Source organism: Leptonychotes weddellii, chromosome 12 (genome assembly GCF_054177405.1).
Source record: "Leptonychotes weddellii isolate Sample4059 chromosome 12, ASM5417740v2, whole genome shotgun sequence".
Lineage (NCBI taxonomy): Eukaryota > Metazoa > Chordata > Mammalia > Carnivora > Phocidae > Leptonychotes > Leptonychotes weddellii.
The window spans coordinates 3,016,861-3,043,920 of record NC_138380.1 but is presented as its reverse complement, the minus strand read 5'-3'; the positions used below and the strand labels follow the sequence as shown (position 1 = coordinate 3,043,920).

General features: G+C 46.6%; 1 protein-coding gene across 1 annotated transcript in view; it reads left to right on the top strand.

The window, feature by feature from the left end:
* Nucleotides 1-27,060, top strand: part of DPP6 (dipeptidyl peptidase like 6) — a 545,484-nt gene that overhangs the window by 396,304 nt on the left and 122,120 nt on the right. The window contains exon 6 of the mRNA XM_081800883.1: nucleotides 13,623-13,704. Within this exon, the coding sequence (XP_081657009.1) occupies nucleotides 13,623-13,704 (82 nt within the window). The remainder of the gene's footprint in view (nucleotides 1-13,622; nucleotides 13,705-27,060) is intronic.

Below are 27,060 nucleotides of genomic sequence, written 5' to 3'. Positions count from 1 at the left end.
AAAAAAGATGTGTTCTATTTAAAGTAAGAGTAATAGCAAAGAGCCCAGTCAACACAGGTACAGCCCTGTAGTCTGGGACTGTTCAGACTTTAAGAAGCAGTGCTTTTGGCCACCCAGTGCTGAAGGTCTCCGAGGCAGAGGTTCCTGTCGCCTACAGCATCGGGCATGAGGATAGGAGGCTCTGGTGCACCCTGGGGAGCAGGTGGGAAGATTGAAGGGACAGGAAGCCACCTCATGCACTCTGCACCCTGTGGTTCCGGAAGCACAGCTGGCTGAGGGGCGACCATCAGGTGCCCTTGTCCACTCCACCGTATATGAAAAGTGAGAAGCAATCTTAGTCTGAGGCATGGTCCCTCTGTCCCCTTCCTTCTCTATCCCAGCAGCACTGCTTCGAAGACTCCCCTCCCCGGCCCCCCTCCTCCACCCACACTCACCTCCAGGAATCACAGTTTGATGATTATTACTCAGCATTCATATCTCTCCTAGATTGTTGCTTCCCCCAGGAAGCCTTCCCTGACCTTCCCAGATGGGTCAGCTCCCTTCCCACACTCCAGCCCTCCCTGGGCTGACAGCGCGCTGCTGCGTTGTACCTAAGCATCACTGGTGATTTCCCTGAGTCGCTGCACACCTTTGAGCCTGTCACAGACTTGATACTTAGTACGACTCAACAAGAGATTTTTGGAATAAGGAGTGAGGAGCTCCCAGCAAGGACAACAGAGCTACTTCTACTACTTTCGGGTGCCCCCAGACCTCCACCGATACAAGAGAAAGCGAAAAAAAGTTAAGGCATAAACTCCTGAGGAGCAGAGGAGAGGAGAAGGCAACCCAACTTTGAGTTGCAACACCGAGGAAGGGGGACCGTGCTAACCAAACGTAAGGCAGCCGATTCCCAGGCCAAGCCCACCCTGGCTTCTCCTGAGGACCCCAGCGGCTCTCAGCACCCAAGGTGGAGGCAGTGCTCGGCTCAGACCACCCAGTGGCATTTGTCCTGGTTGGCTGTGGGTTCCATGTGGTTTCCATTCTGATACATCACATCTTTAGAATATCACCTCTGACGAGAGGTGGGCCCCTCTGGGTGCTTTGGGAGGCTGAGGAAAGGTGTGGAAGAGAAACAAGGACTATTTGAAAATTATGAAGCCATCAGAACCCCAAGTTCTCTCTGATGAGTCCTCAGGAAACAGGAGGTTTATTTCCTGGAGAGGGCAGAACACGGGGGGCAGTGTAAGGTCCGAGTTGGGAATGGAGGGTCGTGTGCAGCGGGCAGCAACACCCCACTGCCCCTTTCCTCCTCTGAGACGTGTGGCAGCCCTGCCTCGCCCACCAGGGTCCTCACCCTAGGGATCGTCCCCCAGAAGATCCCAACATCAAGGACAGAATGGGCCAGGAAGTGCATCTCATGCTCTTCAGACCAGTCCTCCACTCCTCAGTCCCAAATCCCTAACTTCAGATGCCAGTGAGGAATCACCATTCGTCTGAAATTCTTCGTGCAAGGAGACGAAAATGTGGGGACAAAGCCTCTTACCAACATGTTCACAGAGATGGTCTTTTACTCTCACGAGACAACCCAGAAGAGTGTTCTTTGTGTTTCAGGACAAAAAGCTCCTAGGAATTAAAAAATATGACAGAAATGAAAACTCAGCAGCAAGGCTTAAAAACAAAGGTGAGGCCATTTTCCAGAAAACGCAACAGAAAGAAGAGAAAGGCTGAGAGAGGGACAAGGTAGGGAAGATTTAGAGGAGCAGCCCAGACATGTAGACACGCAGTTGGGTTTGTCTACTGCATCACCGATGGGGCTCACCCGCGCACGACGGGCCGGTCACGGGGCAGGACGGATCAGGGTCGAGCAGCACGGTCCCAACGGGGAGGGTGTCACCGCATCAGGGAGGCTGTGGACAGGCTGCTGGGCTCCTCTCAGTGAGCACTGAGTCTTCCCTCCAAATTGCTGGGCACAGTACTCGGGCTCAGCCTTCACGACTCACAGATGGGCAGCCGTGGGGAGAAGGCTGGAGTGAGCGCGTGGGAGGCGGCAGACGGCCTCTCCGACTAGAATTGGCCCAGAAGCCTTCCTCCTGCTTCATTCTGCGCCCGCCCGCACAGCCCCAGCTGGCCTGACGGAACCCTCGGGAACACGACTTTGAATAAGAAGACTGTTCCAGGCCCGATTCTGAAAATAAAGTTCCAGATGGGATAAAATCAATATGGAAGTTCTAAGTTGTGCCTTCCGAGTGGAAAGGGATGACAGAGGGGGTCGAGGGGCAGAGCAGCAGAAGGGGAGACAGAACGACTCGGGGGCGGCCCCCAGAATTGGGAATGGGGTCCCACGGGGACAAGGACTTTCTCTGCAGGCTTCAAGCACATGAGCTGGTCATGTTCTCTAGCACTGAGATGCTGGGGAGGGAGTGGGGACAGGCAGACGGGCTGGAGATCAGTGCCCTCACTCACCCTCCCCCTGCTTTGCTCCTTGGCTGTAGAATCTAAATCGGTTTCACTCCAAAGATACTTTACCTCTATACCATTTGGTACTCTTGCGCTTTCCACTCCCTCCCGGAGCTGTTAGAGATGTAATGCTGTCTGGCTTCTCCAGGTTGTTCTTTGGTCAGATTTATCCTTGGGAAGTTTGTGCACTTTTTTGTTTTGTTTTTTTTTTTTTTTACTATCAATATATACAGTTAAATTGGTTTAAAATAATTCCTCAAGGGGCCTCATTTGTGTCTTAAGATAACAAGCCCAGCTCTTGGTCAGAAGGAGCATGGGTCAGGGACCGCAGTGCACAGCCTGGGAGCCCTACCCCCACCCGCGTGTGGAACGCCCGCATGGCCAGGCGCTCCGGCTGCATGGAGGGGAGGGGGGCATGGTTACCCAGCATTCCCTGTGCTCATCCGGAGAGCCGCAGGCAGCCCACACCATCAGAGTGCACTTCCCTGAGATGCAGACGCTGGGCAGTTAGCTGGGCCAATTCTCCATCTTTGGTTTATTTATTTTTTTTTTTTTTTAAAGATTTTACCCATTTATTTGTCAGAGAGAGAGCACAAGAGGGAGGAGTGGCAGGCAGAGGGAGAAGCAGGCTCCCTGCTCAGCAGGGAGCCTGATGCGGGACTTGATCCCAGGATCCTGGGATCATGACCTGAGCCGAAGGCAGCTGCTTAACCAACTGAGCCACCCAGGTGTCCCTGGTTTATTTTTAAAACACCTGGAGAGCTTCTAAAAATGTGTATTTCTAGGATCCACCCAGAACTAGGTATATTAAGCATGACTTGGTGAGATTTGGGGGGGGTTACAGAAAACACAAAATAACAAGGGCTTTTATAAGTAGAACTTGCTCTCTGACTCACGTCCAGAGGACCCAGGCTGGAGCCCGGAGAGTTAGGGACCCGGGCCGGCCGCCTTGCTTTCCAGCCTGGTAGCCTCCACTTTGTGCTCCTTGGTGATTGCTCCAGGTCTAGCCATCACACCGAATTTTCAGCTAGCTGGAAAGAACAAAAGGAAGAAGAGTATGCCCCCCTTCTTTCTAGGATGCTTCCTAGAAGCTGCACTTACCATTTGCACACAACCAAATTTAGTGCGAGGCCTCCCTCAGCTGCAGGGAGGCTGTGACATGCTGGCTGGGCTAGGACCAGCTCTTGGGTACGCAGGAGAGATGTTGTTGAGGACAAAAGAGGGGACAGGGCAGCAAGAAGTCCCTCTCTGTGCACTGTGCACCAGGGGCTGAGACCAGGAATCTGCCTTCTTAAGTGACGCTCTGAGCAGTCTGTGGACTGGCTAGAGGCGCTGACCAGTCCCTCGGCGCATGGTGCATTCCCGCACCCCAGGCTTGTAGCCTGCCGAGTAAAGTGCTCCTAGCACCTTACATAAATCATCTCATTTGTCCTCAGAACAACCCAAGAGGTAGGGCTTACCATCCCCACTACAAATGAATCCAATGACTTCTCCCAAATCCTGGACCACTCAGATAGCAATAACTAAAGGGCAGATAGAAAAGGTAAGAACCAGTAACAAGAAGTGTTTAGGGAGAGTGGGACAGAGATAAGAACAAAGGATAGCAAGAGGTATCCACTGGGAGGGGTTGGCTGGCTGGTGGGAACTTGCTGGGGACACAGGGAGGGTGGCTTTGCTCTTTATATAAAGTGAAATGTCTGCACCTTTCAGATGACACCACGAAGATCCCTTTGTCTCCACCATCTTAAACCACACTCCACGCTATACTTTCTTCTTATTTTCTATGTACGGTACTCATGCTGGATGTTGCAGGTACTGTGACGGAATACCACATTACCCCCAAACTGAGTGGTTTAACACTGACAATATTTATTCTGCTCGTGAATTGGCCATTTGCTTGGGGCTCACCAGGAACAGCCCATCCTGGCTTCACTGGGTGTCCGCCAGGTGAATTGCAGAGTAGAGGCTCAGGGCAAGAATCATCAGGAGGCTGGCAGGTGATGGTGGCTGTCAGCCAAGACCCCCGCTGGGTCTGCTGGCTGAAAGCCCTCTGTGTAGTCCCTCCGTGTGGCCTGGGCTACCTTGCAGCATGGTGATACAGGTACATTTCCCAAAGAAGAGAAACAGGGAGTGCATTATTGCCTGTGTGACTCATCCCCAGGGGTCTTGCAGAGGAATTGGGCTGCCTTCTACTCATTGGTGCAGTCAGATGGCCATGGTCCGTTTGGAGAAAATAAACTCCCTCTTTGGGTGGGGAGCACCAAAGTTCTGAAAAAGCATTTGGGACCAGGAATATTGCTATGGCCGTGTTTGGAAAACCCCATTTGCACCACAGGCCAAAAGATTTTGCTCAGTTTTCTCTCCGCAGTTTATACTTTGAATCTAATAGGTATATTAAATATGCATCTTTTAACTACACCATACACACTTGGTCCTGAAATTCAGATGTGGACCTTCTTAAATATCGTATACACTGAGGATTGTCTGAGTTCTCACTGTGCAAAAGGCAATCTTCCTCATCTCAGCTGTCTGCAACCTTAAATTTAAGGAATATTCCGAGTTCCTTCTTAATACGTGAGACCCACAGATCTTCACCCTGTACACCCTTTTACTGCCTGAACCTTTAATGGCAAACCTCCGAACTATCCACTGTTCTAGTAAATATCCCAGCTGGGCTCTTCCCCCTCCTCTTGAAAGAGATAATTGAATAGAAAAATATATATTGTTTATGAATATCTTTAAGGAACAGTAGAAACAAATGTTTTAAGTATAGGAAGAGGGGGGCGCCTGGGTGGCTCAGTTGGTTAAGCAACTGCCTTCGGCTCAGGTCATGATCCCGGAGTCCCGGGATCGAGTCCCGCATCGGGCTCTCTGCTTGACAGGGAGTCTGCTTCTCCCTCTGACCCTCCCCCTCTCATGCTCTCTCTCTCTCTCTCTCATTCTCGCTCTCAAATAAATAAATAAAATCTTTAAAAAAAAAAGTATAGGAAGAGGAAACCAAATATGGGGCTTTTCCCCATGTCGCCCTTGATGGCTGCTAGTGGCATCCAGAGTTTGGGGACCTGCAGAGTCACGGGTCTATAATGAAACATTCTAATCTTCTCGTTCCATTTTTTTATGCTACAGAAATTTGGCAGTCTGTCAGTCCCCCTATTGCCTGATTAATTGCTAAATGTCAGAAACTCGAAGAAATATTGTTCATATTGTTTATGAATGCCGTCTAGGGCAGCATGGGGGCCCCTCCCTAGGCCTGCTCAGGCTTGCCCCCTGCTACTGTCTCCTGTGGGATCATTTGCCCTTGTGCAGGTAGGCAGGGCAGGAACTCCACGTCAGGGAGCACATCCTGAGGAAGCATCAAGCGCGTGAAGGCTTGGCACTAAATCACTAGGAGGTGATGTGGCAGAACAAAAATAACCTTGAATCTGGAGTCTACAGATGAGGTTTAATGCCTGGAAGGCAGCCTGCAGCTGCAGCCAGAGGTCCCCCTCCCACCTCCTTCTCTTTCCCCGTTTTCCCCTTCTTCCTTCTCCTCTTCTTCCCCTCCTTCTTTCCCCTTCCCTGGCTTTATGGAGATGTAATTCACAAACCATGCAGTTCATCCATTTAAACTGTATAGGTCTGTGGTTTTCAGTGTATTCCCAGAATGGTGCAACCATCACCTAATTCAGTTTTCCAACATTCCATCACCCCCCAAATAGGCTTTGTCATTCAGCTAATGCTGCCCACTCCTCTCTCATTTCCTTTGTTAACAGAGGTTACTGAGCACCTGTCTAGACACTGAGTATACAGTAACAGATAAGTGAGAAGCCCCCCTCTTACCTAAAAAAACTTTTCATGTGACTTTGTTTAGTACTCGTACTTGTGATCATAGGGGTTAAAGTGTCCCCGTGAATTGGATGGGGGTGACATCACAATCATTTCAGACTGAGCCGCCCCATCATCTGTCAGTGACTGGAGCAGCTCTGCAGGAAGACTTCGATATCAGCTCTCTCCTGAGGAAGGAACTTCTGATACACCATAGACAGACACTTAAAATTAATGGTAGGATGTGTCCTCGAATGTTGGCCACTCCAGAAGGACTAATGCCTGTGAGGATCCCTGCCCTCAAGAATTTAACCGTGTAATTTAAGATATGTGTAGAAACTGATATCGTGAATCTTTAAATTCTGCATGAGTTTAGAGGTATCACTGACCCTAACCAATCATCAGTAGGTGATTAAACGAGGTCCCATTTATGTATCCATTTATCCATCCATTTATTCATTATTCAATAATATTTAAGAGCATCTAATATTAAGATACACTGGGACTATATCTTATATTTTTACATGACCCACCGTGCCAAGCACATAGGAAGAGTCACAAAACACATATTATTTGATAATGAAATGTTGGTTTTAGGTGTCTTTAGCCACAAAAGGTTAGGATCCAGAAAAGCAATTTTTAGCTTTACTATTCCAAGTGCCGTTTTTATTGGGGAGTTTTTCAGTCCCTATAACTAGCTTAGAAAGATAAATGAATAAACTTTGCTGTACTAATTTACTCTTCATAATTCAACATGATTGATGCCCTGTTTTTTTATTGCTCAAATAAGCAAAATCAAAATGGATTGCATGATTATTTTGAGATATGGTAAGTCCAGATGATTTTATTCTTCCTTAATCATTTTTTCTACCAATCCATCTCCTGGAGATGATTTATCACAGAGCCTGCCATGGGTTCTTTAAAATAAATGAATAAAGTTTTAAAAAGACAGAAAAATTGGGGGGGAGGGCACTAACCACAAAATAAATGGAAACATGACTTTATGCATTCCCACACATGCATGCATGCACGCACGCACACACACACACATACACACACCCCTCGGTGGTCCTCGGTGCGGGAAGGAGGAATCCGGGACTCCTTTGATGGGAGCACGGGCTTCACAAGGAAGCACCATCATGTGGGCACAACGAGCATTTTGCAGATAAAACCTCATCCGAGGCTACTTTTGCTTTGCCCTCGGAGGGTCTTTCTACTCTGTTCCTTAAGTCAGTTGGGGATTTTCTTTCTCCTTTGACCAAAGCAGGAGATTCATCTTTAGACAAGAACTGATCAGCTCTGTGTCCTTGAACAAATCACTTACCCACTTTGGGCCTCAGTTTATCTAAGAAATGAAGAGTGTGTTGATTTCCTGGGGCTGCAGTAACCAATTCTCACAAGCCAAGTGACTTAACAAAATAGAAGTTCACTCCCTCACACTTGTGGAGCCAGAAATCCAAATTAAAGTGTCGACAGGGCCACGCTCCCTCGAAACCTGTAGAGAGGGATTCTTCCGCTCTTCCTCTGGCTTCTAGTGGATGTGGTCACTCCAGACTCTGCCTCCATTGTGGCCTGGGCTTCTCCCAGTCTGTCTGTTCTGTGTTTTCTCCCCTTCTTATAAGGGATTAGGATGGGGTTGGGGCCCACGCAAATTGAGAATGGCCTTATTTTAACTCGGTTACATCTGCAAAGAGCCTATTTGCAAATAAAGTCCTATTCCCAGGTACTGGAGTTAGGAAAGCAGGACAGAATGGAATCATGGTTGAGAAGAAGGTGACTGAGCAGTAATGATGGGAAGGGTTGGTACCCCGCTGGCTCGCACAACACCTGGCTCCGTGCTTTCTCTGCTAGTTCCCAGGGGCCTAGGTGTTTATATGAGGGGGTGGGTTGCTAGGCTGGGACAGAGAAAGAATTGTGCAAGGCAAGCCATTCAGTGGGAGGTTCGAGCAGAGCCTCGATGAGCATCAAGTGAGTCACTGCAGAAGGGATCCCCACGTGGCAGGGGAAGTTGAAGAGACCACCCTGAAATCCGCATTAACTTGAAAGCAAATGAATCTTATACCGTCATATTCCAATGCAAAATATAGACTTATTTCATAGAAACAAGTGAGAACAGGGTTGAGGGTTGAAGTCCCTAAACCCACCCCCGCATAATACAGGAATCAAGGTGTTTGTTTTATTGCTGAGTTGTATAGTAAATTTGTCCTCAGATCTGATACATTGTTGGGCCTTTGGTTAAAGTTACATATATATAGTGGTTTGCACAATCAACTGAATTATTTACCAGTTTACCAATGAATAAACTGGCGTTTATTGAATATTTACTTGGTAAGCTCTGTACTGCCTCTTTTCATGTACAGTGGATCATTAAGTCCAACCCTGTAAAGTGGGCATTTTTATTCTCATTTTATACATTTTAGATTAAGTTTCTCTATTACCCCACACCCCCCTGCCAATTAGTGGCAGAATTCAGAATTACTTTTATAGCCTTTTAGGCTCTTTCCACCACATCCAAGCTCCCTGCCCTGTGTGAGGTGCGTGCACTATGGTGTTTTCCTAAACACAGACCGAGGCAACTTGGCAACTCACTTCGGTCGTCATGGAGGTGTTGAACTTTCAGAGATTCACTAGCTAGGAAAATAAAAAACAATTCCTTCTTTAGAGCATGTTAGAGTTTATAAAGTAACATTCATTGTTTCTCTTGATTTTCACGACCATCCTGTGGAGGAGAGGGTAACTATTACCCCCTTCCTCATTGAGGCTAGTCAGAGAATTGCACCCAGCGCCCGATCTGTGTGACATGGGGCTGGAGCGCAGGCTTTTCCCGTTAACGGTTGCTGTCTTCTCGATGTAGAAACGTGTCTCATGTGCTGGCAATGAGAAAAAGGGAGTGAGTCCTCCAGAAGGGGTGAAGATAACAAAGGCCGGATGCATGTGTGGTCATGGTATTGTTAGCAGGTGCTCATGAAATCTTCTGGGGCACTTTGTCTACTTGGAGATACCATCTCCAGTTAGCATTTATGAGGATTTACACTTGTTAGATTAGAGAGAGACTAATCTCCTGCTGTTCCCCATTATCCAAGACTCCTCCTAGAAATCATTACCTAACAAAGTGAATTTCAATATTCAGTAAGACTATGGGATTTGAAAATTTTCTTATTCTGTGCTCCGTGCTTGGAAAATTCTAGATAAACCCAGACCTAATGAATTCATTAGGTTTGTCTTTAAATTTGCAAAAGGTCTTTTACTTAGAGCCACCCCCATAACCCATCCATCCTTACTCATCTGTTTATTCAGATGCGTGTATGAGCACCCATGCCGTGCTAAATATCAAAGACTTTTTTCCAATTCAATATCAAGATTACAGTATGTTTGGAGGGAAATTCTCTCACTTTCATTTCTTTCTATAATATTTTTTATAACCAATGAGATATAAGCTATTCAATTTTTTGGAGATTTTTTTCTTAGCTTTCTATTTTAAAGTAATTTTAGACAAAGAAAGATGGCAAAAACAGTACAAATGATTCTCTTCTATCCCTATCCCTACTTCTCCTATACTTCTGAAATATTGTTAGTGTGTTTTATAACCACAGTGTCATTATCAGGAACAGGAAATTAACATCGGCACCTTGCTATTAATTCAGCTTATTTGAATTTTACCTATTTTTCTACCAATGTCTCCTTCCTTTCTTGGGATCCCACATTCCTTTAGACATTAGTTCTCCTTAAAGCCCTCCAGTCTGCAACATTTTGTCAGTCATTCCTTGTTGATCATGACCTTGACACTTTCAAAGATTATTGGTCAGCTGTTCTGTAAAATGTGCCTCAGTTTGGGTTTGTCTGGTGTTTTCTCTCTTTTTTTTTTTTTTTAAAGATTTTATTTATTTATTTGACAGAAAGAGAGACAGTGAGAGAGGGAACACAAGCAAGGGGTGTGGGAGAAGGAGAAGCAGGCTTCCCACCAAGCAGGGAGCCTGATGCGGGGCTCGATCCCAGGACCCTGGGACCATGACCCGAGCTGAAGGCAGACGCTTAACCAACGGAGCCACCCAGGCGCCCCTGTCTGGTGTTTTTTCATGATTGAAGTGAGGTTGTGCATTTTGAGTGAAAAATACCACATGTATAATGCTTTTTTCTTCCTTCATTCTAACTTATTAATTGGGATTCTCTCATGAGGAAGAGCTGCTTTATGTATTTGATTACTTATGTATATTAGCATGGACTTATGAATATTGATTTTATTCTATGGATTAATCTGATACTCTTATTGATTATTTTGTTGCTCAGATTTATCTAGCTTTGGCCATGAGAAACTCCTTCAGGTTGGCTTCTGCATTCTTTGAGCCAGCCTCTGTCCTTTTTGAGTATTTCCTCACTTTCTGGACCCATAAGATGTTCCAGACTCATCCTGTATTTTCTCTGTTCCAGTCCAGATACGATTATATCCCCTAGGAGCCCTATTTACTTTCCTTGGATGATGGTCAGAGACACCAAGATATGGGCAGTGGGCGTGCTCATTGTTACTGGGGGTCATTGGTTCTAGGCCTCTCTGTGAATAGAGCAAGAACATCTATGTATGCACACCAACACCTGCATACACATATATCTACATTTTGGATGTATGTGTGTATATATTCGAAATCATGAGTTTGTACTGATACCTCTGATTCCAGGCCAACTTCACACAGTTCATTTTAGCCTTCCCCTTTTCCTTATAATTTGTTTTTCCAGCAGTAAGAAAACTGGCTCTCTTTATCTCCACTATATTTATATATTTGCAGAATAGTTTAATTCTAGCACACACATAAAGTCGTTTCAGAATTACTAACCCATTGTCCTCTGATCTTTTTGACTTTATGGTATCCAGTCACGATACTGTTAACCAAAGTTGTTTATGTTGGTTCTTTCCTTCCCCACCCCTTCTGTGTAGTTTTGTGCTTCATTTCCAATAGGGTTTTGCTCTGTTGTGGTGTTGCTCTTCCTTTTTGGGTTCCCCTACATCCTGCTTGTTTTTAATTCTTAGTTTTATTTGTAGAGTATGCAAAAAGTATGTGAAACCCTACTGTGGTCTAAGACTGGGCATTATACCAATAAATTTACCCAGAGAAGTGCTTCTCCTTTCTTATCCAGCCTCCTCATGACCAATCCCTGCTTCTTCCCACCCACCCCCTACACATAACTAACCTCTGGTTTCTGGTTTATGTTTCTTGTATTTCTTTTTTTCACAAATGAGGATACATGTATATTTTCTTTTATCCCTTATATGATGGGTCACATACTCTAGATGGTCTGTTGAGTTTTCCATACTCCATCATGAAAAGCACCCCATATCAGTCTATGGAGGTCTTCATTCTTTCTGACATCTGTACCATATTCCATTTGTATGGATGTACCATGGTTTCCTCAAACACATATTGTTTCCAGTGTTTTGTCATTACAAAGCTGCAATGAATGTAACCTTCTGCCTATGTATTTTTGTATTGTGGGAGGTATATCTTCCCAGAAGTGTTCTAGTTCAAGAGTTAAGTGTGTATTTTATTAGGTATGACCAAGTTTCCCTCTGAAAGGTTTGCACTAGTTTTCACACCCACCAGCAAAATATGAGGATGGCTTTTTCCTCACAGCCTCACCAATACAGTGCGCTATACTTTTCTTTCTTTTGGGGAGGGGAGCAATTTCATAGGTGAAAAATGATAACTCGATGTAGTTTCAGTTTCGATTTCTATAATTTTGCATTGTTTGGTCCTTTTTAATACATCTGAGGACCTTTTATATCTTTTTTGTGAATTGTCTGTTCGTGTCTTTTTCTCGTGTTTCTAATTTTTTTTTCGGTTTTTTGTAACCTCAATATTTTAGGGTATTTTTTATATATTATGCATATTAGCTATTTTTCCATGGTGTATGTTACAAATATTTTCTCCCAGCTTGTCAGTTGTCTTTTGTTTGTGATGTGTTTGTTATGCAAAAAGTTTAAAAATTTTTACGTAGTCAAATGTGTCACTCTTTAATCACTTCTGGATTTTGAGTCCTTAGAAAGCCTTTCCCTACCCACAGTTAAAGAGGAAATGGCCCATGTTATGAAAATACTTTGAAACATTAAAAACATACAAATGGTAGGGTTTGTTAAAATTCATTCAAAACCGGGAATGTTAAGACCCCTCCCTTACTCTTCTAACTGCCCGGTCATCAACCTTCCCAGCTGAATCCTATTATCATTGCCATCCCTTACTTAACACCTAATCACCCCATCTTCAGGCTTCCCTGATCTCTTTACACCCAGGGACCCCATGTAAAACTACTCTGGGGTATCGCAGACTATCTCACCTTCCCCAACACTTTTTACGCCTAAGTGTATTCTGTTTTGTTCTGGTAGTATTAGTAAGCAACTGCTTTAGAATTTTCTGCTGATTCAAACCCAGAATCAGTACCTACACTTTACCTCCCTTTCTTCTTGCCTCGCCTCTTTTGTTGAAGCAACTCCTAAAATTCAGCATCTTCCTTTTCCAAAGACCATTCAGCCACAGCCTCTCAGTAGATGAATGAGTGCATTCGTAGGTATGCCTTTTGCATATCAGAGCCAAGTGATAGGGTATGCACCTGACAGAGTCTGCCTGTCCAGCAGAACACAGGTAATACATCGTCTGAAAGAAATACGAAAATGAATCTTTTCCACATGCTATAGAAAACAGTGTTAGCTACAAAACACACTGAAATATTTTATACTTATAAAAGTGTTAGGTTTTTTCATTCTTTCATTATGACATTTATTTAAGTATATAAGTAGGATTTTGTTAGCATAGTATTTTGCATATCAATAAATTAAGAATGAAAAATCTAAGTGATGTTTGAAAGGAAAAAAAAATCTTTCTCTCAATCTTCCCCTCCCTCCCTCCTCCTTCCCTCCTTCCCAACCCAAACCAAAGTGTGGAATTTGTCCTCAGGCTGCTGGTTTGGGAAGGTCAGAATGACCTGGCATTATGCTTAGAAAAAAAGTGATCCACCAGGAAAGCCCAAGATGGAAACAGAAATCATGGGGACTTGTTACTGTGTAGCCATGCATTTCCATTTTTAATGTTGACGGATGTGGATATTTTAATAATTGATCTACAGACCTCTCTGCATGTTGTCTCTTGATAAGTATTTACTATTTGGGTTAAGCAGTGATGGGACTGGTTCAGCTTCATGTAAATTATGTACATCTGAAGAAATCTAACAGAGGCTGAGACATTCTTTAATAACAGGAGCTCTTGAAAGTCATACAACGGAAGAAGGGAAAAAGTTAGAGCTGGAGGATAAACATACAGCATTCTTATTTCCCACCATGTTGATTGATTGATTGATTGATTGATTATTTGTTTATCTATTTACTTATTTTCTTTCAGGGATCCTCAAAGTCTGGACCCACCGGAAGTGAGCAATGCAAAACTTCAGTACGCAGGCTGGGGTCCTAAAGGCCAGCAGCTGGTAAGCCAATCAAGCTCAGTGACCAGGTTTGAATTTGATGAAGTTTACACATTAGAGGCTGAATCTGTCTCACGACACTCGATGTCTGGGTTTGTGTGAGATACATTTTGGAAAAGGACACCAGAATATTTGCATGTGTAAAATGGCCGTTTCTTTTTTGTTAGAGAATTATCTTGAAATTGGAACAGGCTGTACTGTGGTTCCCAGATCCAATACCCTGATATCCTGATATCCCCAACTGTAGCTGTGTGTAGATCACAGGCTTACTGTGAGGTCAAGGGGATAAGCCTTGTCAAAAGGACCGTCAGTAGGAATTAGCAGAATCGTGTAGTCATTGAAAGTTTCTTTTGCTCTGGTTTTGGAATCTGGCCCTGTTCTTCCGAGGGTTTTATGAGAGGTGGATTTGCTGGCCTTTGTGGGCCGGGCTCCCTGCGTGTGAGGTCAGCATATAGCCAGAGCAGCCTCATGGCTCCACATCAGACACCTCCATGGACTCCCACTCGGGTTGGCAGACCGACATGTTTCCAGAAACTGAATGGCCAGGCCGGTCCAGCGCGGAGGGCTCTGAGCCAACAGCAGTTAGGAGGCGAGGGTTCTAGTCCTGCGTGTTATCGGAACCCTCAGCTGTCAGGCTGCAGTCAGCCCACCCCATGTTGAGTGAAAGCGGGGTAAGATGATCTCTTAGATGTGTTCCGGCTCCAGCATTACCCAAATCTTCTTCCCCGAGGTTGCATCGCCCCCTGCAGGAAGCCCCTGCAGTATGAGGTCAGGTGACATGGCCCGGGTCCAGCTCACCATGTCCTCCTGCGTCTTGCTGATTACGTAAAGCTGCATTTCGTAAATCCTGCTGGTTACGTAAAGCTGCATTTCAAAAACTTTTCCTAAAATAACACAGAAAATGATTATTTTCAAAAGCTTGGGGTGAGATAATATTGGACAGTCTGTCTTCTGTCTTAGGAATTAAAATAGTCTCATTTTTCCCAGTGGTGCGATTATATTCCCTTGGTTGCATGTTGGTTCCATTGCCTTGAAATGGTTTAAAGAAACAGGAGGATGGGGCTCAGTTGGTTAAGCTTCTGCCTTCGGCTCAGGTCATGATCCTGGAGTCCCGGGATCGAGTCCCACATCAGGCTCCCTGCTCAGCAGGGGGTCTGCTTCTCCCTCTGACCCTCTCCCCCCTCGTGCTCTCTGTCTCTCATTCTCTCTCTCTCAAATAAATAAATAAAATCTTTAAAAAAAAAAAAAAAGAAAGAAAGAAACAGGAGGATGTGGGCCACAGCGCTGTCCTGGCTATTACCACGGGGACCCGGTGCCAGGCACACAGTCATCAGGATCCGGAAAGCACATCTAGCCAATGGGGGTCAGCAAGTGAGGGGAGGCCAGAGGCCATGGCAGGGGGACACCGACCCACCAGTCAGTGCAAGGAGACGAGGCTCGCCTTTCCTCATAGGCGCTAACCCTCCCACAACAAGGACCTGCAGCTCCCAGGAGGGAGCCCAGTGTTCAAGACCGAGTCTCCAACAGCCGACTTTAAATCCCTCTGAAATCCTGACTGAAGGTGTTTCTGGGAAGCAGATCATACCCCTATCCATCCCGTCCTTCCGTACAAGTGACCTGTCGCCTCCATAGAGTCTCTCCCTGTTCTCCATGATCTTTGGGCGGCCTGCTGCCCACAGCCTCGCCCACCAACCTCAGCCCCGACTCGCAGAAGAGCTCGGGCTGGGCAGCCTCCTCACAGACATCAGGAAAAGGACATCGTGACTCACACGCCAGCCAACGCCTCTTTCCACAGACCTGCCGCCTCTCTCCTTGTCACCCAGTGATTATCACAAAGCTTATGGACCCCTGCCTCACCCTCGGCACGCAGGAGAGGCCAGACCCTGGGACAGAGGCCGTTCAACCTGATCCTGCAGTTTGCAGAAAACCTAACCCACGGTTTACTAAAGGAGGAAGCATGTGTGTGTGTGTGCATGCATGACGTTAGAATTACATCCGGAATTTGCAGGCAGACGGGGCTCCACACTGCTCCCTCTCCAGACCCCTTACTTGCTAGGCCAGCCCGTTCCCCACCAGAAGCCACCGCTGCCTCTGGGACAATTGACTTTATACTCAGGTCATGCTTTCTAGGGGCGAGGGTGGGCCTGAGTGATTACAGAGTCCTCACACTTAACCTCTTAAAGAGGAACTGGCAGCAAAGCTAAATACACATCAGCTTCTCTGAGAAAGCTTCCCTGACCCCTCCCCGCGCCGCTGGGCTCCACCTCCAGCCTCCTACGTCCCCACGCGAGCTTCCGGTCACGACGATGTCTTGCTGCCACCGATGCGTCTGACCCCCATTCGGCCACCTTCATCTGGGCATCCAGCACTGTCATCTCGTATGCTGGGTGCCTAGCGCAACACCTGGCGCTCAGTAAATATTCGTCGAGGTCAAAAATGAATGCACGAACGGATTGATTAATCACTTAATACGTTCTTGTGATCCTCAGTCACCTAAACACAAAGCAAGTGTGTGGAGGCAAGTAGCCAGGACCTGTGTAGGTGTTCAGGATATTACTTCCGGGGAGGGAAGTTCGACTTCCTTTCCGCTCCAAGGAGATGAATGTTCAGTGAAGTAGTAATTGCTGATATTTGGCCGTAGTACCAAAAGGACTAATGGGCTCGTGGAAGTTTTGAGCTCTGAAGCTTTTTTGAACCTTGGAGTTTTTATGATACAGTTCTTGCACTGAGTACAGTAGGCTACGTAGCCTCGAGAGCGTCCCACCCACCGGAGCAGGGCTCAGCACACTTCTCACTCTTGGAATCTGGCCCTGTTCTGGGGCCCGTAGCAGATGTTTGAGGCTTTGCAAGCCCATAGGATCTTGGTCTCAACTACTCCACTTTGCTATTGTAGAGAGAAAGCATTTGTAGGCAATATAGAAAGAGATGGACGTTGTTTCGTTCTGATAAAACTTCGGGAAAACAGGCATTTTGGCCCGATGGCAGTGATTGCTGACCCATGGTTCAGGGGCTCGTGTGCGCTCTCGGCTGCCCTCCCCTGAGGAAAGCCTGAGCCCAGGACTAGCACCCTGGTGACAGCTACTCTGGATGCTCACTCCCTCGGCAAAGGAAATCTGCAACCCGTGAGCAGGCCTTGCAAACACTAACAAATCCCTCATTGCCATTTTATTTTAAAAAGTAAATATTGCTCCCCAAAGGAAATCTACTCTAATTATAATGAGTCAGACTGAAATGAGTAATCCTCCTTTGGGTACGGAGAGCACAGCTGCAGTTCAAGTTCACCAGCGAGCTTTCCGAGCATCATCCCCTCCTAGTGGGGAGGGGTTTCAGCAACACCCTTGGCTCGGGGACCCCATCAGCCCCAGGGAGGCAGCACCCAGCAGCAGGAGTGGGCTGACGGCATTTTCCCCCGTGCCTCCCCATGGCCTCCAGTTACTGGCTGTTGGCTTTTAGGGTGACTTTTGTTGGACCTTCGATGACATCATAGGTAATAAATCCCGCCTGGCTGGCCCCTTGTTAGAGGAAAGGAGAAGGCGGACGTGGGGAGGCCTCCATTCTGCCAGGATTGTGTCTGGGATGGCGTTGGTCTGTGAGCTCAGTTTTTCATGACAGATAACCGTGTTGCTTCCAGAATTTGATCTGAAAACAGGAAAAACGGATTTGGCTAGATTAAACGGGATTAAATGAGAAAACATATGTAAAGTGTTGAGGAGGTGTCTTCCCCTCGATTCCCCCGCCCATCTTTATGTTGTCAGTGTCCGTGGCCATTTGCATTGAAAACACAAGTGATGTCAAAATTTCTCCCCAGACGGTGTCTCTCTTCATCTGTCCTCTGCAGAGGAATCTCTGCCTGCATTGAGAGCACCTCTGAGTTCCCTTTTTGGATCTTCCGTGAAGCCCCGCCCCACGAGTGTTTGTCTATTTATGGGAAGTCTTATCCCTGCTAACCTCGAAGACGATTGAGTTGTCTGTCTGGAGATACCCTTCCTTGTCTTATACGTCATCCCTGCAAGGACATCTCATAACCACAGACGCCGAGGGCAGCGGGGGCCTCCTGTGCATCTCTGGCGCACCCCGGAGGTCAGGCCGGTGCAGCGTGTCTCAGCACACTAGCGTGCAAGCCGAGGGAGCTTAGCAGCACCGTGGCCTGACACCGTTCTCCTCTGGAGACTTCTGCAAATATGACTGCACGGCATTAGCCGACTTGAAGGATTCGAGGCAGGCATCTTTGCCTGCGTACTCAGATGATCGGAAACGGGGAAAATGGGTTTCTCTTTGGCTGGCCTGCTACCACAATGGTGATAAATGAACAGCTTTGAAAGGGATATTTAATAAGCCTACTGGGAGTTCTTCAGGGTAGGGATGGCTTCAGCATGTGACAAATGAAGAGCAGGTAGCGTCGTCGGCTGGGGACCCTGCCAGAACGGGGACTGGAGCCGTCCTTGATGCACAGGGGCAGGGTGGGGATGACAATCCAGCCGAAGAAAACCGAGGAATGCTCACAGGTTCTGCTCTCCTGCGCAGGAGAGGAAGCTGACTTTCTCACGGTCTCTGGGGGCACCCAAGGCAGTGGTGTGGACGACCGTGAGAGACTGCTCTGTGTCTCCCTGGAGACAAGAGAATAAAATTGACTGTGTTTACCCAAATGGGGAGATTTCAGCTGCACGGTATGAAAAATTGCCTTGCTTACATGGCTTGTTAGACCCTTGGATACTTCTCCAGGGAGAGTCATGAACAGAATAACTTACCAAGGAGAGTCGAGGAATTCACTTAAGTGGCTTCTTCATAAGTGGTTCAGATAGCAGCTCTCCTGATGAGGTCTCAGGGCTGGGCAGCCTGGACCCTCGAACATTCACCTGGCCCCAAGCGTTCTTGGGGTGACAGATGTGATCAACGGTTGCTGTGGCCGGTCAGCCAGCTACCTGCGAAGGACCTGAAAGGCCAGTCCTTTGTGTATGCACAATTTCTATAGTCATTATTCACTCATTTGTTTACTGTTTCAGTAATTGCCTGCCGAACCCTTCCCGTGCTCTAGACCCACCACTAGATCCTGGAGATGCAGAAGAAAGGCGTGGTTCTTTCCACCTGGGGGACAAGCTGTCCGTCCCCATGTTTACTAGCTGTCAGCACCTACAACTGCTTCTTCCCACCCCGCCCTCCCCACTGGGTCTCCGTTCCCTCTGCGCACGCTCCGGGTCCTGCCCACAGTAGGGCTGCAGGAGATGGGTCACTGCCCTGTGTGGGTGCTGGGCTTGTTTCAGCCAAGACTAGTGGGCCCTCCAGTCTGGAGGCAGTGATGCCCCCTACGGCAAGGCCCAAGGAGACTTCATCCCCTCCTCACTCATTCCCCTCTCACTTGATGTCCTTCCCATCTGAGCTGTTCAGCTCCTGCAAAAGTCTCAGCCAAGGCCTCCTTGAGGGGACTAACAGGGTCCCCGTTTTCATGTGGATGCTCTCCAGCCCCACCCGCCATTGGGCTTTCCCCCCCACAGTCCCAGCAGCCCTCCCGCACTCAGACCCATGTTCTCTGAGCTACCTGCCCTGGGCACCTTTAAGGAGCCCTGCGCCATCCTCTACTGCGTGGTTGGGCACTCGTTCTCCGGTCTGCCATGTCACAGCTGTGGTTCTCAAACGACTGAGTCTGTTCTAAGGACACCAAGCTCTAAAAATCAACTCCTCGTGAGTGCTTGGGCCTCAGTGTTGTGTTCTGCCTACTTAGCACCATTTTACTGAAGGTTCTTTCTAACATATCGACAGCAAAAGAACCTGAGGATCTCACTTCCCCAGTGCACTAGCTTGTGACTCCTAGCAAATGAGTTACTCCTCTAGGAGTCAGCGCAGGATCCAGAAGAATTCGAGCTGAAGGTTTTCATGCTCACATTGGGTCACTTCATAGCATTCAGGTTTCTGCTGTAAAGAAAAAGAATTTATTTATTTATTTATTTATTTATTTATTTGAGAGAGAGAGAGAGATCATGAGCGGGGGGAGGGGCAGAGGCAGAGGGAGAAGCAGGCTCCCTGATGACACAGGACCCAATCCCGAGACAGCTTTTTTTTTTTAAGATTTTTATTTATTTATTTGAGAAAGAGAGAATGAAGAGAAAGAAAGCATGAGAGGGGGGAGGGCCAGAGGGAGAAACAGACTCCCCACCGGGTAGGGAGCCCAATGTGGGACTCAATCCCAGGACCCCAGGATCATGACCCAAGCCAAAGGCAGACGCTTAACTGACTGAGCCACCCAGGCGCCCAAGATAAAGAATCTTCAGAGAGAGTCCATTAGCATTGTAAAAATTCATGCTACCAAAGTGTCAGTAATTCAACATAAGATACCAGATGAAGAGATTGTTCTTGAAACACCAAAATGTTCTGTTAAATGGAATAAAGAGCAGAAAGGTAATAGGCATGAGGATTTGCTTCGGGCACCTCTCAGGAGTGGGCATCAGCAGAAACACTGGCAGCCACAGGGAGGACCACCTGCTCTCGGGGGGGATAGCAAAGTGCAGAAGGGATGAGTGGAGGGCACTCACCCCGCAGCCCCGACCTGCCCCCAGGGATGGGCAGGTGCAGCCATGCTGGGAGTGAGACAGCAGGAACCCAGGAACAACCCAGCTTTGAACCCACGAGCCCTTATCTGAAAACCCCACTGTAGCATTTCAACTGCCTGTTCCATCTCAGAATCTGAAGGTCCTGATCTGGAGCCTTAGAAGGAAAGGAAAGTTTATTTAGTTTGTTCTATTTTTTAAGGGCCATTAAAAACAAAAGCTTTAGCGTCAGAAGGGTCACATTCAGATCTTGGTTCTGGCACTTACCAGAGGTGTGGTCTTAACACACTTAATCTCTCCAAGCCTTCGTTTCCTCGTCTGTAAAATGGGGATAATCATGTGTATCCTCTGGGGGTCACTGTATGGATGAAGTTAATTTATTTAAAGTACATGGTGTAGAAACTAGGATGAAGAAAACACTCAGTAAACAATGGCTGTGTTGTTGCTACTAGAATTATTACTTGGCTTAACCAAAATGTAGAGAGTGAGGAAAAAATAAGGATTTCATCCAATGGATGTTTGGTGTGTGTCTGACAGTGAGTTAGGCTACTCGTGGTAAAGCAGGGAGATGCAGCCCATGAGGGTTGGGCGTCCGGAGGGCTCAGTCTCTTCTTCGTCTGTTCTCCAGCTCCTAGGATGCTGTTTAGAAAACCTACCACCCATCCCTGTTCCTCTAAGCCTGTAGCTCCTAGCGGGTCTGCACCTGTCTGTTTCCTTAGAAAAGGCCATTCCGCAGGAAGTGAGATCATACAGGATTTGTCTTTCTCTGTCTGACTTACAAAATGATAATTATGTGACAGGAGGGAGGGGGTAATATTTCAAGAGAGTATCAAATCACCTTAAACTTACACAGTGTTATGTGCCAATTATTTCTCAGTGATGCTGGGGGAGAGCCTGCGGTCCTCTTGCTTCCCTGTCCCAGCCCCTCTGTGCACCAGCTGGCCCATCCTGGGACCTCGAGCTGGACAGGGGTTCTCCCACCTTATCAGGCAGCCACCAGGCACCTGAGCAGAATCGGATGAGCTGCCTCCCCAAGGGCATTATTGCTCACCCGGTTCTAAGTCACTTAGGGGGCAAGCAACGTTTTATTGACGTTGACAACTCCAACGAGGGGAGAAAGATTGATCTTTCCAGCAAGAGAAAATTATTTAATGAAATGTCATAGACATGGGGAGGACCAGACTGAAGTGACATCCCATTAATAACTTATAAAAGCCTCTAATCAGTTTGGGTTAATTTGGTATTCATTGTAAAAACATTCATCATGGGCACTGAAGTCCATGACAGTAGCCAAGAAATTAATATCACCAGGATGGAAATTGCCTTATGTATCCTCAAATAATGGATGGAGCAGTTTAGTGAGTGATTTACTTGCTCACCGAGGGTACCCTTCAAGTTTAACACAATATGTTATCTCCTCATGTCCCTGTGGGACTCAGCCACTTAATGTGCACTCAAGTAAATATGCTGAGTTTTTGTCACTTAGCCTGAGTGGATGGGGCAACATAGCAGAGCTGCCTGACAGTCATAGTTGAAGAACGAGGGGAATTAGGAGGCGGCAGGTGGGACTTTTTCCTTCCACCAACAGGTTCTCTGAGGACACGGGCATTTCCAAACACATAAGCAACTCATAACTGTGGGATTCTAGAGGAAGTGAGGGAAACAATGTAAATAGCAACCTGTGGAGTTTTAAAAAAAATTTTGTCCTGCTGTGTGAATACAGGGTGGGGTGGGGTGTAAGAGAAAATTCATTCTTAAAACAATACAGAACTATGTAGTAAGAGTCACAAAGACATGCCCACAGGTTAGCACACGAGTCCCATCTCAAGAGAAGCCAAGGGGCGCCTGGGTGGCTCAGTCGGTTAAGGGTCTGCCTTCTGCTCAGGTCGTGATCCCAGGGTCCTGGGATCAAGCCCCGCATCGGGCTCCCTGCTCAGCGAGAACCTGCTTCTCCCTCTCCCTCTGCTGGCCACTCTGCCTACTTGTGCTCTCTCTCTGTCTCTCTGTCAAATAAATAAATAAAATCTTTTGAAAAAAAAAAAAGAGAAGCCAAAAACGGTATACACAACACATTCATAACAATGTTTTCTATAAATAATAATTTTTAAAGGCTGTAACTATCCTAAGTGTTTATAAGAGAGTGATTTGCCAAAGCATGGCCATTGACAGAAGATGAACTGTCATTAAAAAATGGTAGGTAGACTGTATGTGACCCTGGGAAATATATCGTCTATTAATTAGTATTAGGACTAAAAATAAGGTGTTTGGTGTGTGTTTTGCATATGGGGAAAGATAATTATTTTGGCCTTGCCAAACTATGCACTAACGTGTTACCCACTTCTCTAAGTTTCCTGGATACAACAACGTTATATATATATTCATTAAGGGGCGCCTGGGTGGCTCAGTTGGTTAAGCGGCTGCCTTCGGCTCAGGTCATGATCCCGGAGTCCCGGGATCGAGTCCCGCATCAGGCTCCCTGCTCAGCAGGGAGTCTGCTTCTCCCTCTGACCCTCCTCCCTCTCGTGCTCTCTGTCTCTCATTCTCTCTCTCGCAAATAAATAAAATCTTAAAAAAAAAAAAAAAATTTAAAAAATTATATATATTCATTAAAAATGGGGGTAAAAAAAGAAAATTCATTGTCAAATCTGAGCTGTAGGAATCCACTCGGTCGGCGTGTGCATCAGCCTTGTGCAGGGTGGAGCGCAGTGCGTTCTGGGGGATACAGTCATGAATAAGCCAGTCCTCGGGGACGACAGTGCCTGTAATTCCATTGGTTTCAAAGCATTATGCAAATGTGTCCTTTCTCCTGGCTCTGCAGCAAACCTTTAAGACAGTATTTTCCAGAACTCACTTATAAGCCAAGGCAGTTAAGAAAAGGGTGGATTTAGGGCTGAAAACCAGGCCTGGCCTCGTCGTGCATGTTGGTCTGGAGCACAAACTATGTTTCCTTCCTTGTCAGAGCTTCCCTAATGTAATTGTGCTGGAAGCGGCGTATTATTCTTATGAAGGATCTAACTTAGAAGGATGCCCACATCAACCGTGGGAATATGAGGTCAGAGAATTTCAGGATAATCTACCAAAGAGAATCTAAAAGTAGGACGAGAACGCTACATGAAGAAAGAGTACATTTACTGAAAGCTTCCTTAGATCATGTAACCAGGCAGTTACAAATTAAAATAACCTTTTTTGAGCCATGACGGGGACACCGGGGCGGGGGGGGAGGCCACAGTTCTATCTGCAGCCCCAGGCAGACACGCCCCATTACATGGAGAGCGGCTTCTGGCCATTTGGGGATTTTTCCAGTAGCCTAAGAGGTGCTCCGAACCATTTATGCTGCTAAGTGTTCTTCGAGCCCGTAATGGCCTTTTTAGACCATCTTTCAGACTGCTCCCATTTGAGTGGAGGGAACACCTCTTTATCAGGATTCCTAAGATGTATCACAAGCGGAAAATGTCAAAGGAATGGTTCCACATCCTTGTCTTCATAGAATAACCATGACTTCTTCTTCCTCTAAACTGCTATAACTTCGTCTCTGCCACAGATCCTAGCAGATCAACATGGGCCTCTTTGTTTTCTTATTCGACTGTTTTGGTTTTGAAGAACTATCTCCCAGATCAAATGTAAGCTGCTCAAGGACAAAGGATGTTTTCATTGCATTTTTTAATTCTTTTTTTTTTATTGTTAATCACCATACATTACATCATTAGTTTTTGATGTAGTGTTCCATGATTCATTGTTTGTGCATAACACCCAGTGCTCCATGCAGAACGTGCCCTCTTTAATACCCATCACCAGGCTAACCCATCCTCCCACCCCCCTCCCCTCTAGAACCCTCAGTTTGTTTGTCAGAGTCCATCGTCTCTCATGGTTCGTCTCCCCCTCCGATTCCCACCCCCTTCATTCTTCCCCTCCTGCTATCTTCTTCTTCTTCTTTTTTTTTTTTTTTAACGTATAATGTGTTATTTGTTTCAGAGGTACAGGTCTGTGATTCAACAGTCTTGCGCAATTCACAGCGCTCACCATAGCACATACCCTCCCCAATGTTTTGATCGCCCACAGCCCATTGCTCTGTAGCAGAGTATAGGTTTTCAACAAATACTTGTTAAATGAATGCTATCCAGAAGGGAAAGTAAAATTAAATGTCAGGTTTACGGGCGTAAGATCCCAAATTCATGGAAATTGGAAAAAGCTGGTGTCATAACCTAAAACTTTTAATATTTAACAATTTGATGTTTATTCAGCTCAACAGATTATGAGCAACACTAAGGAAGGACTTTGGGATTTTTTAGTCAGACTTTTTTTTTCCCCTTAAACTGTTTGTTTTGCTATGGATAATCTCAAAACAAAGATGTGAGTCTTCACTATTAACACTTGTCAAGAACAGGCTGAACTGAACTTTCTGACCAAAGAGTTGGAACCCTTGGCTTCCCACAGGAATTTCAGAGGCAAAAACCACCTCTGTGCTTACCCCACCAGACACCTAAGGTAATTTCTTCCTGTTTGACATCAGAGGGAAGTGTCAGACTTACTGACGTGCATTCCCCACTCACCCTCCAGTGATCGTGTCTGGACTGGGAAACAACACCAGGTACTTCGGGCCCAGCCCAGGCAATGTTTAGCTCACTTGAAACAAGGTGCTTCCAAGAGCTTTGGTGAGATTTTAGCAACATCTAAGTCAATTACTTGCAAATGATTCCTTCTGCCTTCTCTTCAAAACAGACTTCTGGGGACTCCTTCTTCAGAGCATTTTGTTAGCCTTTATTGATTATTACAAATCAATTACAAATACTGGAAAGTTGTAATACTTCATTTGTTTAAGGAAACTTTCCTGACACGAATGTCTTTCCATTCTTACCTAGTTGTGTTCATAGCCCATGAAGTTTTATGTTACCTGTCTGACTCCTGGGGAGCACGGGTCTACTCATGATAGTTCGACTTTAAATTTGCCTTAAAAAAAAAACCCCTATAATTTCAGTGTAATTTTAAATTGCATTCTAAAAAGAACAATACTACAAGGGAGCATAGATAATCAATGAGTCAGTTAGTTAAAAACAAAACAAAACAAAACAAAAACAACAGATCCCAGGCACCCTGGTGGCTCAGTCAGTTAAGCATCTGACTCTTGATTTCAGCTCAGGTCATGATCTCAGGGTGGTGAGATCGAGCCCCACATCAGGCTCCATGCTGGGCGTGGAGCCTGCTTAAGATTCTCTCTCTCCTTTTGCCCCTCCCCCCCAAAAACCAGATCCCGTTTTATGTATTTTGGACTGTTTTTATTTTTATATACAGCAAGGCTAAAACCTAGCTAGTTCAGCTATTTCCGCTCAAAAAGAACACCTAGCAAATTAGCAAATTGATTTTTCTGTTTGTTCTTCAGTTTGGAAACCTAATCATTTATCTGAATGGTTTTAGTTTTTACTATGCCGGCTTCGATGGCCATTAGCAGTGAAATTCTGTTTTCATTTCCTCAGTGGGGCCTGATTTAATGAGTGGAGGTTGTGCAGGCGGCTGAGCCAGGCCCAGGTCAGCACTTGCACACGACCTTGCTGCTGAGGCTTCGCGCTGCAGGGCAGGGCCCGCCTGGGTCTGCTCCCTCGTGCGCCAGACCTGCTGTGCGTCCCGTCCTGCTCTGCGCTCTGCCACCTGGCCTCGCCGACATTCTGCCAGACCTTCCGTGCATCCCGTGACATCACCACCACAGAGCCAGAGGCACCCCCGTCTTTTCTGTTGCCCAAATCCGAGCCGCACATTCGACTGCCCCGCCTTCCCCTTCCCCGTCTTGACCCAGCAACAGTCCTGTGAGTTCTGCGGTCGCGGCTGAAAGCCATCCTTGCCTCTCCACTCCCACCGTCACCTCACACCTGGGTTCCTGTAACAGCTCTGCCTGCCTGTCTCCCTCCCCGAATCCACTCCTGCTTCAGAATGTTCTCCATTCTGCACCTGAGTGACCATGTCAGCTTTCCCGTGCAAAACCTTTCCACTGTTGTGTGGCCTTTAGGGAGACAGCCCAAACCCCTGAGCCCTTCCTGGGTGTACTCCCTGCTGTCACCCCCACCGGCCCCCATGTCCGCAGACTGAGAACGGCCGCAGAGAACTACATCCAGTTCCTGGAACCTGACCTGCTGTCCTGTCAGCCGGAGCACGCTCCTAATCCAGTGCTCAGCCAGCCTGCCTTGCTGGCTAAAGCCACATTGCCTTTTAGACCACAGCTCACTCCTGTGTTTTCCCACGTCCTCCCCCTGCAGCCAAGACTGGGCTAGAGACCCGTCTGCTTCATCTCCTACCCGCGCCGTCCTCACTGTTATCAAGTATCCCCCCCACCCCGCCATGCAGTTACGTCCTGTTGCCTTGTTTTCTTCCCCAGCAGGCTACAGGCTCCTTCAGAACCTCCTCCTCGTCCCTAGTATACAGGCTTGACTAATGGTAAGCACTGAGTAATTAGTCAGAGGCTGAATGAGGAACTCAATTCAGGCATATTATTTACCAAGGAGCAAGTCAATTACCTTTCCCAGCAGAAACATAAACCCCAGTCTCATTCATCATATTTTGTCTGCTTTCACCCTCTGGTAGAAGTTAGCTGACCTGCCATCTTGGGCCGTAATCTGTGGCATACCTCCCTTCATCTGGACCTTTTCGGCCGCCGTAATTACCCGTGACATCACCTTCAAGCTCAGGCTCAGCCAAATTCCAGTAAACTTCCAGATTTTCAAAGAAATTACAGTTGCATATACATGTATTTATGTAATTAAGCTTATTTTCTCCGTAGCCCTACGAGCTCATATATTTTAAAAATTAACTGAGAAATGTGGATATTTAA